We start from the raw sequence: 13,968 nt of genomic DNA, 5'->3' as shown, positions 1-13,968 counted from the left end.
TGATAACATTGTTCTTCAATTCATATGTGGGCCTCAAACCTACTTTGATACCAAAATAATGCAACCTAAATTAGTATTTACATAGGCAACAATAATCATGGTTACAAATCCACTTCAAACATAACACATGATAAACAATTAAAAGCACACACAAAATTTTATATCCTAAACAAAATAAAAGATGACTTTACTCTTAGAAAGACATGGAACCCATGTCAAGACCCCTTAATTCTTCTTTTTAGCTAAACTAATTTCTTACACTCAACAATTCATTATAATTTACACTCTCAATAAATTTGAAAAAATATATATTTTACAACATTTTAAATTTCAACAAACTAATTTTTAATCAACCAATAACTTAAAATTTTTAATAATTATAAACAAATAAAATAATAAAAATCTCTATTAAATTTATAATAAAAAGAAAATCCTAAAAAATTTAATATAAAACTACATACTTATCTATCCTTTAATACCAATCAACCAACTTTTATAAAAAATAAATATGATCACAAACACTGGCGCTATAAAAAATTTCTAGAACAAATTCAAATTTCCCTCAATAATCTACATCAATGAATTCATTTTATCTTAAGCATCTAAACACTCAAAGACTTGGATAAACCTGACCATAATAATATAATGAAATCCGCATATGCTCGTGTAAAATCCACCATTATTCCACAACGGCCTCGGAAAAGATGAGGGAGCCCATGGACAACATTGGAAATGCGCTTGATAAGGATCCAACCACTAGTTTTCCTCAGGTGATTGCGATGAATGAACAACAATGGAAAGGAGGTGGAATGGGATTCAACCGTTGGATTTCCTCTGGTGATCACGATGAATTTCCTGAATAGTAGCAGAATTAGTTAAGAAACCTTCTATGGCATTGCCTATGTCCACCATGTGGGCGCTTAGAATCATCCATGGATGTGCCCCTTCATTCCCTTGCTTATCTCCCCCAGGACGCCCAAAGGAGGCTTTAGCCATGGCAGTTGATCCTCTAACTCAGCTCGTCTGGCAAGGCTGTCAATATCACCCTTACCACGGATCTAGGGTTGCAGCTCCTCCATGTCCACACAACCAGGGCCGAAGAGGTGGTCGATATTGTCATAGTCTTGTTGCACACGTACTTGTTGTTGAAACAGGGCTTTTCCAGCTCTAGTTGGCTTGGATCTCTTGAGCCCTATTGCCAAGGTATCCATCGCCATGGACTCGCACTCCGGATCACCAACTGACCAACCTCAGCCTACGTTCTTACCACCAATATCTTGGATTGAGCTTGGCATCCAAGATTACAGTCCTCTATTAGGATTTCAAAGAGGTATCTGTTATTAATCTCTATTGTATTTTTTAGAACACTTGCCTCTAAATAAATAATTTTGCAGGTTAACTCTCTAGTGGAATTTGAGAATTAATGAACCCAAAAAAACATTCTAGAAAATTAATATTTTTTTGGCATTTGAATGTTGGATCTGTGTGCATTTCTGAAAATGCCTTAACAAACACTATCTTTAAATAAAGGCTGCCTAAGGGTAATTTTCAATGACCTTCCATGATTTTTTTCGAAGCACGAGCCCTAACAAAACATTTCAAGCCATGGAGAATTTATTTGGCTTTAGAATGATGGATCTGGAAACATTACACTCATAGGCATTATATTGCAACCAACTTCATCTCAATGTGTATAACATTTACATAATTATTTTACTATGCTTGGGTACATGAGTAATGACAGAGGTGATTTTAAACTTCCCTTTATGTGAAGGGAAAATTTGTGAGAGGGTGCAGTTATTTTCCCCCAACCACCAACTAGATGGATACTTTTAATGATTTTCTTTCGACAAGTGACCATGTATCGCTCCAGTATGATGTGATAAAAGAAACACTGCAGATTCTCAATATTGGCACTTTGTAACACATAAAGCCAGGTAATGGATCTAGCTTATTTCAAACTATTTCTCTTTGACACTATTAGTTTATTACATTCTCCAGAACATAGTATTCAAAACCAGAACCGGTGACTGGACTAGTCCACCTATCAAATTGGGTTTCAAACCAGAACCGGTCAAACCAGGACTGGTTAGATCTTGTTAATTTTAGGTTAACATGTTCTTTTCTTAGGACAATTACTTCAGAGATCCATATTAGCCCAATTTTCCATTAGCAATCACATAATACATCATTATAATGACAATAACTGAAGGAAGAACATAGACGAAAGATGCAAAAGACAAGCCAAGAAAAGAGTACACAAGGATATGGCACAAGCCAGGGAAAACCCTTGATCAATACTTCATCTTATTAATAATATCAAATGTTCAACAGAGAGAGAAAGTACAATAATTTAAAGTCAAAATGACTTTCCAATTTGAAGATCCAATATGATTTCCCTTGGACAAGTGAATAGCCCAAAACTGTAATATCATCATTCTGTCAACAATGGTCAGCGAATATCTGGTTAGGGTTTCTTATAGTTCACTATTGTTCCATTCAATTGATCAATAAACCCTCCTTTCAGCTATGGATTTCCTTGGAAATCAAGAGGTTGTCCATTGTTGGCCCTTAGAACTGATATGAACCCAAGATAGGCTTCTCAACCCCTCTGTCTAACTTGGTGCATGCCTACAAACCTACCTAAAGTAATGGCTCTAAAGTGCAGACACAGAAAGGGAGAAATTCTTCCTTAAATTGACCATAGATTAGCTCGAAGTCAATATCCAAACATGACCTGACTTTCTAAGGTTGAATTTGGACCTATAATGACAAGATTACCCATACAAGTTGCCCTGAAATTTCATCAATTCCTATAGTTGTTTATATGAGGAATCTCGACCCTAGTTGCTAAGGAAGAAACCCAAAACAAGCAGCCCTTCATCCTCCTTAAGAGCTCAACTACCTTAGATATAAATTGGAGCCCTTTGATGTATTAAATGAGGTTGAAGCCACCTCTATATATACAAATTTTTGAGGGTCAAAAGACATGACCATTGGGCTTTATGATGATGATGCCGACCTTGACAATTTGCACCTGAGTGGACATAAATTCAAAAATGCACTTCTTCTTGTCCAAATTTGATGATCTTTAGGCCGATTTTGGTCTTCTCGAAAAGAGAAGTTGAATGCAATAATCATCTCCAATAGATTAGTTGTCCAATTATGGAATTTGTCCCTAGTTGTCAATTTTAACACTCCCTCTCAACTAGGGAGAATTCCACCTGGCAGTCTATCATGCCATTCGGTCATCATGAACTATACTTATGTCACATGCCATCTTTGTATCTTATCTCTTCTCTGCTCTACTGAACACTGATAAGAATAATGAAGAAGAATCGATTGAGAGTGAGTCACAAGACCTTACCACTCTCCACTGACAAAAGTCGATCCATATAACCAGATGTAAAACCGTAATCAGACTTGATCCCAAGTGATCAATTTTGTTGAACATCATTCATCCTAGACATAGGGAGTACGACATTACATGATGCATCCATTGGTAGTGCTATGGTCCCAAACCACTTTTCCCAACTCATTGGCCAGATGATAGGTACTTCCCATGTGTCCCAGACTACATGGGTAGGATGATGTAGGAACACTAGCAGGGAAAGAATATATCACATCCTACTCACAACCACACATAGGGAAAGGAGAATCCACATCCTACAAACACATGTCACAACCATACGTAGGGAAAGGAGAAACCACATCCTACAAACACATTTCACAACCATACATAGGGAAAGGAGAAACCACATCCTACACACATGCAAACCAAGAGTAGGGAAAGGATAAACCATGTCCTACATGCATGCCAATCAATAATCATAGGAAGGATCCTACACGTGGGGAAAGGGTGAACAATGTCCCACTGACATGTCAACCATCAATCATAGGGAATGAGCATCCTACATGTGGGGAAAGGATGAACCACATCCCACCAACATGTCCACAAGCAGATGCCTAAATGCATCTCTCACTGGGGTATCCGTAGGAGAAGGTGAACCACTCATCCTACTCATATGCCATAGGAGAAGGTGAACCACTCATCCTATGCATATCTCATCAATCGTAGGGGAAGGTGAACCACTCACCCTACACATATGTCAACCATCATGGGGTATCACAGGGGAAGGTGAACCACTCACCATATTGTCGCTCATAGCTCTCAAGAAGTACCTCGGTGCTCAGGAGCACCCAGAGCTCAATGTTCAACCAGTACCCTCCTAGTAAGGTATATCGACAACTCCCAACCTCTCTATGAAGAAAGTAATATTCTCATTCAACAATGATGAATCTAGGTAGCTTTCCAATGCACCATAAAGCGTTATCCAATATATGTGGAGTATGGATTGTCTAAAGAATATCACAATATAACACGTGCTCAAATAGCTCATTGAAGAACTTCTTCAACCGAAATGGTTTCATAATAATCCATGCTTGTTGCTTTATACAATCAACCTCAATAGTGCTTTCAGAGCAACCGAATGAAGAGATATAGTACTAGATGTTCCGTTTCCATCCATCATACTACTAACCGAGCCAGCATTAGAGTATTCATGGAATCTTGTATTTCATCTGTATACCTCAAATTATAAATAATAGAGTCACTGAGATATCTTACTAAGTAGCTATCAATATATAGAGAGAGTCTTCATTGCGAGGCATTTATCTAGGACACCAAGGATCCCACAAGATATGCATATGCAGACCAACAACTTCTTCATCAGATCTTAAGTCCATGAAATAGATTATCAAGGCTAGGTCAGCTCCCTCTTACTTTGAGAGGGTAATCAATTAGATATCATCAATATCTGCACCTTTATGTTTTGACTGTAACTTACTTTGGATATATATAGAAAAGTGACCTTTGCAAAAATATAACCAAAGTCATGATCATGCAACTTCCATGTAGTCTTTCAAATAACAAGGTTATATTTGAGTTATTTCCCTTATCAATAAAAATTTGGCAAGAAGATTCATTAGGTCATACTGCCAAGGATTCTATACCTCCCTTTGAAGACTTGTTTCACGTGATCATCTAGCTTTCAATTATGAGCTTCTCAAGCAAGGGATGAGACTTTTCATGAGGGAACTATAACAATAAAATTCAAGGAAGCTTCAGGTCAAAGAGGAAAATTCTAAAGAATTGTCATGGTTATTCTTCAATCAGGGAGAAGAAATCCTCCCATGAGATTATTTCAAAATATTTGAATTATCCTCCATTGCTAGGTGACAGATGTCAAACTCAACACCTCATCTTCTTATCGTGCTCATATCGAATCTTTCATGCACTTTCTTCAAGGCACCTCAGCTTTCATGCTGATAAGGGTTGTTATCGAGATCTGCTCCAAAGTCCCATGCACTCCTTCACTTAGATGTTCTTTAAAAAAAATGTTTCAAGAGTGTTGGACCCCTTTTCAAAATCTAAGGTGCTACAATTTCTTTTACTAGAAGATCCCTGTAGCTTTTTCAAAAGATAAGCTATCAAATGTTTCCATATGTCTCATTCAAAACTTCTATTGTGAACAAGATTATAATATAGTCATCAATTTACTAGGGCTACAACATATCATTATGGCTACTGGACTGTAGTAATATCATTCATAATATTGGACTTGAAAAGAGATCATAGATGATGCTGAGTTGTAGAGAAGTGTCACACATAGCAGAACTGATGCCACATATCATTGTGAGGTAACCAACAATCTTCACTGTACAGGGTTTCATGATAGCTTCAGGTCTTCAAACTTCCAGGAGCATGATTCCTTTCGAATGATCCAAGATCTTTGCCTACAAACATTTCTTCAACAGAAGCTCTGCTCTGCTACTTAAGGCTTAGTATAGAAAAACTAAAAGAGGTTTAACTGTGTTATAAATATCGAATGATTTCATCGCTTGATGCCTATAGCTACTGTAAGTCAGAAAATCTCCAAAATATAAGAACTATACATCATTTCACTGTAGAGAGGCCAAGACTTGGTTCACATTCAACATTTATTAATGTATGATGTACAAATGCATTAATGCTCTGGAGCCTTACTAATGATCCATCGACATAGGGGTCTTGGATTATTTTTCTTCATGAGTTGAGTTACATTTGAGTCTAGAACAATAGGAGAACTAAGCTTCTTCTTTTCTAGGCTTTGAGAGGAAGAGAAGCTTAGAAGTTCAACAAAGAGATATAAAAAACAAATTTCAACATACTACCCAAGCCGATGAATGATCATAACTTTGATCAGAATTTCCATACTTTAATAGCTTGTCAAAATACCACAATTGTTTCAGGGCTTGCAAGAATGCGATGCATATACCAATAATGACTGAATTTATGTATATATGTTGATTGTTGATGCCAATATTGCTCTCCTTGCAAATATGATGTCATTCACATACTGCAGAAACCATGTCAATATGTATACGTAATACCATAATGTCTTCTTATAATTAGAGTATCTATTCTATGCATACAATGTGGATCATCTTACACGGCTAAGATGACATCCATACCATATGAAATACTCATATCTAAAACCATACACTGATTTCTATATGGGTTTGTCATACCAAAACTTTGCCCTCTCTTTACATATATTGCTGGAGACATACTTTTAGTGCCAATGTGACGAGAATGAAAAATTACATATGCGATGATCTAAAAGGGGTACGATGGAATCAGAACCATGCGAGGTGCCTAACAGTGATAGGATGCGCGAAACGATACATCTGAAATGTAAGCTATAGGATCGAGCCAATAGAGTGAAGTCATATACAAGGAGATTAGGTTACCTATATGATGATATATACAAAAGGGACTGTGCTAAATGAGATTGAGCGATACTATTTATAGAGGGATTGTGCCAACTGTAAGATGCCATATAAAACATGGATACTATGCTGAGATAGAGATGTTGAGTGAAAGCATGACCTATGACATGTAGGAATAACAATACTTATGTGTAGATGAGATCTATGAAAAATTGCAGAGGGAAAGTTATAGTCAAAAATCTCAGATCCAATACCTGTCAGCGAAGTCTCTCAGAGCAATGGGAGGATCTCAGAGGGAGATATCTCCTAGGCTATTCTTTTGGGAAAAAATTACCATACTCTAGCTATATGCCTGATGTTTCGGTCCTAAAAAATAAGTATTATAATGCTTCAAACAAGGCACCACAGTGGCTCATAAATCATAGAAGATTTTTTTTTTTAAGACATAATATACTTCCACAAGTAAATGCACAAAGGAGACTCCAAACTCAGTTAAAAATAATGTGAATTTATCCTCCAAAATGAGCACATAACTACTGTAATGAACTCTCTGATTAGGTTTTCGGCTTAGTCATAGATATCATAGTGATTATGCTCAGAATTTGATTTAATGCCACAAGGAGCTCGGTCCAGGTAGTGCTTCTATCTTTTGATGTGATGAAACCATCTTAGTGATTGTACTTTCTCTTGCTTGGTCTCATCCTCACCTGAGCTTTGATACCATGCTAATTTTAGGTTAACATGTTCTTTGCTTAGGACAGCTACTTTAGAGATCCATATTAACGTGATTTTCCATTAGAAGTCACATAAGACATCATTATAATGACAGTAACTGAAGAAAGAACACAGACGAAAGATGCAAAAGACAAGCCAAGACAAGAGTACACAAGGATATGGCACAAGCCAGGGAAAAACCCCAAGACGGGGAAAACCCTTTATCAATTAATCTTATTATTATTAATATCAAATGTTCAACAAAGAGAGAAAGTAAAATAATTTAAAGTCAAAATGACTTGCCAATTTGAAGATCCAATATGACTGCCCTTGGACAAGTGAATAGCCCAAAACTGCAATATCATCATTTTGTCAACATTAGTCAGCTAAGATCTGGTTAGGGTTTCTTACAGTCCACTATTGTTCCATTCAATTGATCAAGAAACCCTCCTTTCAACTGTAGCTTTCCTTGGAAAGTAAGAGGTTGTCCATCAATGGCCCTTAGAACTTATCTGAACCCAAGATAGGCTTCTCGGTCGCTCTGTCTAACCTGGTGCATGCCTACGAACCTACCTAGAGTAATGGCTCTAAAGTGCGCACATAGAAAGGGAGAAATTCTTCCTTAAATTGACCATAGATCAACTCGAAGTCAATACCAAACAGGACCTAAATTTATGAGGTTTAATTCAGACCTTTAATGATAGGATTACCCATACAAGTTGCCCTGAAATTTCATCCAGTCCTGCAGTTGTATATTTGAGGAATCTTGGCCCTAGTTGTTGAAGAAGAAACCCAAAACAAACAACCCTTCGTCCTCCTTAAGATATCAGATACCTTAGAGATAAATTGGAGCCCTTTGATGTATCGAATGAGGTTTAAGACACCTCTATATAGACAAATTGTTGAGATCAAAAGACATGAACATTGGGCTTTATGATGATAAGGCTGACCTTGACAATTTGCACATGGGTGGGCATAAACTCAAAAACACACTTTTTCTTGTCCAAATTTGATGATCTTTAGGTCGATTTTGGTCCTCTTGAAAAGAGGAGCTCAATGCAATAATCATCTACAATAGTTGAGCTTTCCAATGGTGGAATTTGGCCTTACTTGCCAATTTTAATAGATCTCAATGACCCGAGCTTTAAAAAAATACATAAAATAATTAATTTTTAATGAAAAAACTATTTTTAAGATTTATAACCATGATTCAAAACCAATAAAGAAAAAAAATGCAAATTTTTCTCATCTATATACCATGCAAAGGTGACTATATAAAAAGGGAACTGAGTGCACTATATATCAACAACAAGATACATAATCAATGAGGCTCTAAATGACCTTTAGAGTCCAAAAACAATGCTACAAGATATGGGGCCACTAACCTACTACATGTCTACATATCAATCATCAACATGATCACTCCTCATCATGATCAAACTCATCACCACTACTAGACATGGGAGCATCAACATGAGCTACATAAATAATCTGGCTTAGTGTTTGAGGGCTCCTAAGATTCCTTTGCAACCTCAGTAGTAGTAGCAGCAAAACTAGACATAAAAACAACAAATCACTGATCAATGTGACCACTCATGAAACTCATGATTGATTCAACGCTGCTACAAATGGGATTATCAACAAGAGATACATAAACAACATCTATCTCACAGTCTTCAGACTTGGATTGCTCAACCGTTTAACATGCCTAACCAATGATTTTGGTTTGAGTGAAGGGTTCATCCCTTCAACCTTATAATGTAGTAGAAAAAACTTAGCATGCCTAACAAATTATTTTCCTTTGAGTGAAGGGTACATTTTTGTTAGGGCCATGGTAGAGGAGTTCAACAATCAATACCACCAACATCAATGAAGTTCAACAATCAATGCCACCAACATCATCTTGCTCAACCTTGGCGGTTATTTTTAGCAAGACCTATTTCTTGGCAATTGAAGTGTGCAGTTCTGGTCATGCTCTCATCTCAGCTCATATTTGGTTTGGCATCAAAACTTGAAGATTGGTTCCTTTGTTGCTAGTATATGTCCAAGCTCAAAAAATTTCTATTGCAGAAAGGATTTCCTGCTTTCTTTTCCACTATTTGTTGTTCTCTTGTACCCTTGTGGGGCTTGACAAACACCAACATTGTCAAGATTATTCTGTCAGGGGATTCCTCCCTTATCATGGATATTAATAATATGTCTAGTGGTGATATTGACTTTTTGAAAAATTTCTTTCCATTTATTGAACTCACATTCAATCTATCCATGCCTTCCTATACTTAGCACTAGCCTCTGAAGGCTCATGGGTGTTTTAATCCACAAATCACTGATCAACATGATCAGTTGTGAAACACATCATTGATTCAATGCTACTAAAATGGATCATCAACAAGAGATACATAAACATCATCTAGATCAAAGTATTTAGACTTGGATTTCTCAACCTTTTAACATGCCTAACCAATGATTTTGGTTTGAGTGAAGGGTTCATCCCCTCAACCTTATAATGTGGTAGAAAAAGCCTAGCATGCCTAACCAATTATTTTCCTTCGAGTGAAGGGTACATTTTTGTTAGGTCCATGGTAGAGGAGTTCAACAATCAATACCACCAACATCAACAAAGTTCAACAATCAAGGGCACCAACATCATCTTGCTCAACCTTGGTGGTATCTTTAGCAAGACCCGTTTCTTGACAATTAAAGTGTGCAGTTTTGGTCGTGCTCTCATCTCAGCTCATATTCGATTTGGCATCAAAACTTGAAGATTGGTTCTTTTGTTGCTAGTATATGTCCAGGCTCAGAAAAGTTCTATTGTAGAAAGGATTGGCTGCTTTCTTTTCCACTATTTGTTGTTCTCTTCTACCCTTGTGGGGCTTGACAAACACCAACATTGTCAAGATTATTCTGTAAGGGGAATCCTCCCTTATCATGGATATTAATAATATGTCCAGTGGTGATATTGAATTTTAGAAATTTTTTTTTCTCATATTGAACTCACATTCAATCTGTTCATGCTTTCCTGTACTTAGGAGTAGTCTTTGAAGGCTCAACAAAGATGGATCAGTCTACTGAGGTCTAGAGAGATCTTCTTTGATGTGTCTTCTACTCATATATCTATAAGAAAAAATTCAAAGAAATATCAATATGCTATTTCAACATTGTCGAGAGACTTTTTGTTGTTTTGGATGATAGTTTCATTGAATTTCTTATGGACTGGCCCTTAATGGAACACTGGTGGCGGCTTAACATACCATCAACCTCACTAGTGAATTTCCATCCTATTGGCTAGTATCATATGCTTTTTAACTGGACAAAGTACTTCAATCTATGACTATGTTCTATCATTTGATATAATTTCAGTTAGAATATGAGCTATAAAACCATGAACTATGCTGTCATCTTTATGGTACTAGATTGATTGCAACTTATTTATAGAATCAAGTGGTGGTACAATATCATTGTAGGGAAATTTTGGTTGGAAAGAATGGATAGCTACCATATATATGCTTTTAAGGTTCGTGCTTCACCATACAAACACAATTCAACAACAAAACATTGCCACTTAATGTGATTCTTGCCACCAAGATCAAGAAGTGCATATGGTATTGGGAAATGGTACATGTTTAAAAATGTCACTTATAAATTTCTAGGAAACTGGGAAATGGCATGACACAATAATTAATGTGTAAATGAAAAGCTGCTATAAATGCATTGCAAAGTAACTAGTCTGATATAGGAGTGTAGGAGTAAGAAATTTTTTGAAAACAATACAAATACAGTTGCCCAGATTTTCTATGGGAACAAGTTTTGAATCAACTTTTGTATTACAAAAGCCTCCACATATGTTGTGAGGACTTATCCAACATGTTAAGTTTTGGAGCCACAACCTCTTTTATTATGGATTTCTAGGACTCTTCTTAGGATTGAGTAGATATAGGCATTGATACTGTCTTGATAGAAAGCTATTTTTGTAGTATAGCACATGAAAGTCCATCAGGGCATAAATAATCTAGGCTTATTTGATTGAGCATATATATGGATGATCATTAGTAACTCCAAGTTGTCATTAATTCGGACATATACTTTTGGCACCCTGACATTATGTTTGACATTTTCCTATGTGACATTATGTTTGACATCTTCCACTTCTTTTGTTGCCACTTTTCTATTTGCTAATACTCCAAGGATGGACTTAATAAGATCCCCTTCTTCATTGTCTGATGGTTTTCTGTTGTAAGCAATCTGGACATAACCAATCCAGGATAGATTAGATTCCTTAGTCTCCAATTTTTTATGTATTGACCTTTTGATCACAAGGACAATAGTTCCATCAACATTCTGTACAGGTAGGCTGTCAACGCTTGTAGGGGTTTCTGAGAGGGATAAGGGATTATTCCCTACACAAATGAGTGATTTCCTTTTTTGTCTCACGTGCATCCTCTGCAGTGAGCACAAGAGCCAAATAACCATTCTTATTGTACACAAGTTTTGCCTTGCCACCAGAATATATAGATGATGAGTTGCCATTATAATCAGGAGAGCAAAAATCAAACCCAAGGTCTGAGCCACAACCATGTTGATCATCCATGCCATGATAAGTACCATCATTACAAGGTGCAGGGTCCAAATTCTCGACATTGTCCCTTTTTTTCCTTTTCCATCTCTTTGTAGAAGATGTCCCATCATCCTCAAAATGATTCCATCATGGAATATAAAACCAAAGAGAGCTGAGAAGGTAAAATGTTCCAATGGCAATTTCCTTTTCTCATCAAATTTACGTTTGGAAATTTGGGTTGAACATAAAATTTAGTTTTAATTGTGGGTCTTTGTGCCATGCCACAGAGCAGCTATGTGAACACACATCAATAAAAGGATGGAAAATGTGACCTTATTAGAGTTTACCACATCCAATACCCTTTTGACAAAAGAATTTCTTGGCCTCACTACACTTCTTACTTTGTACATAACCCATCATCAGTAAATTCCATGAGACTATGCCTCTTTGAGACATGCCCTCAAAATCAGTGTGAGCAATATCGACAATTCCACAATTGGTGTATATATCTATTAGTGCATTCCCCACAAAATAATGCCCCTTCAATCTATTCTTTATTATATAGACATGGACTTTCTAACCTTCTTGTGGGACTAATAGATCAACATATTCAGGGAGAATACTTGCAAAGGTCACAGAGTTGGGCTTCAATCCTATAACGTATAAATGATGAAATAGATTCAAAGCTTCGTGATGGAGACCATTTTGTACATATGCAACAATCATGGCGCTCCATAACACTATCTCTATTACAAACATTTGTGGAAGAACTTGTGTGCAACTTCATTTTTATCCAAACTTGGAATACAACTTCTACACGGCCCATTGTGTCCCATTGTGGAAAGATAGCAACAGAAATCAGGATTGGCTCCATGTTAATCATGTGCTATGATTTTGAATTCAGTGTAGCATAATTGATATTTCACAGACTACCTCTTGTTTATGCAAACTGATTTCTATCATTTCCAACTAGAGTTTTTATCGATGATGATTCAGAGAATATAAGAGCATCAAAGAACTATCCATGATATTTTCTACTCCATAATACATCAAAGAGTACAAAACTAAAATCAAATTGAATCACATAGTTATTGACAAAATCTTCTTCAGCTCTTTCGTAGTTTATGTAAACCCACAATTTTCTATCTCCATAAAATTGCACACACGGATTGCACTCATAATGCAGGCAATCTAATGCTCCACTAACAACCTGATTAACTTGTGCATCTGACACATCTTCTACAATGTACTGAGAATCCCTGATAAGTGTACAAACATCTAACCTTGTGCCGATGCTCCCACGCAATCTAGCAGCTGCATCTCTCACAAGGCATACTATTGTCACATGAGGGGGCCTATCAGGCTTCAGCATAAAATGGTCCCAAGCCTTTGAGGTAGGTTTGCCACCACATCTCCTCAGTGGAGCAACAACTGCCTTATGCCCATCTACAACAGTGTAAGAGAAGGCCCTGTCAGGAACAGAGTATCGAAGAACTTCTTCTCTACGGAAATAAGCTCTCATATCAACAGAACTTGGGGTGATAGTGATTGAACTTTTTTGAGCTCTCAAGTCCTGAAATCTTTCCTTTTCATCTATACATGTTGGCATTGATGGTGGTGGTGGGGTAGGTAGAAGAACAATCTACTGAAGAGTTTCTTGCCCATTTTTCATCCAATTTGCAAATGCTTCCACCAATTTTAAAAGCATCTTCTGAGAAATGCCCCATGCTTCTAGAGAACTCTGGACTTCCATGGACTCGTGCCTTGGGGAGCTAGATATGATCATACCACTGGACCAATCCATGACCAGCTCCTAGTAGATTTATCATAGACTACAAGGGGCTTCCAACCCTTGACTCCTGGAAGTGTTGTCTTTGAAGCAAAATTTGCTACCATATCAACTCCCAAAGGATGCACAAGAGGGCTTC

At 36.9% G+C, this 13,968-nt stretch overlaps 1 protein-coding gene across 1 annotated transcript; it reads right to left on the bottom strand.

Annotated features, from left to right (window-relative positions):
• Positions 1–13,058: 13,058 nt before the first annotated feature.
• LOC149187263 (uncharacterized) lies at positions 13,059–13,562 on the bottom strand. Its single transcript, XM_089409598.1, has one exon. It carries the CDS (start codon positions 13,560–13,562, stop codon positions 13,059–13,061), a length of 504 nt encoding a protein of 167 aa, XP_089265724.1.
• Between the last annotated feature and the right edge of the window lie 406 nt (positions 13,563–13,968).

Source organism: Pinus tabuliformis, chromosome 3_1 (assembly GCF_031772625.1).
Source record: "Pinus tabuliformis cultivar Carrire ecotype Pingquan chromosome 3_1, CPIR1, whole genome shotgun sequence".
In the NCBI taxonomy this organism is placed as follows: Eukaryota; Viridiplantae; Streptophyta; class Pinopsida; order Pinales; family Pinaceae; genus Pinus; species Pinus tabuliformis.
The sequence above is the reverse complement of the archived record's forward strand: the minus strand, read 5'-3'. Positions and strand labels throughout refer to the sequence as shown.

Coding starts and splice junctions, on each gene's coding strand:
- LOC149187263 (XM_089409598.1), bottom strand. CDS start 13,562: ATGAGAGCTTATTTCCGTAGAGAAGAAGTTCTTCGATACTCTGTTCCT.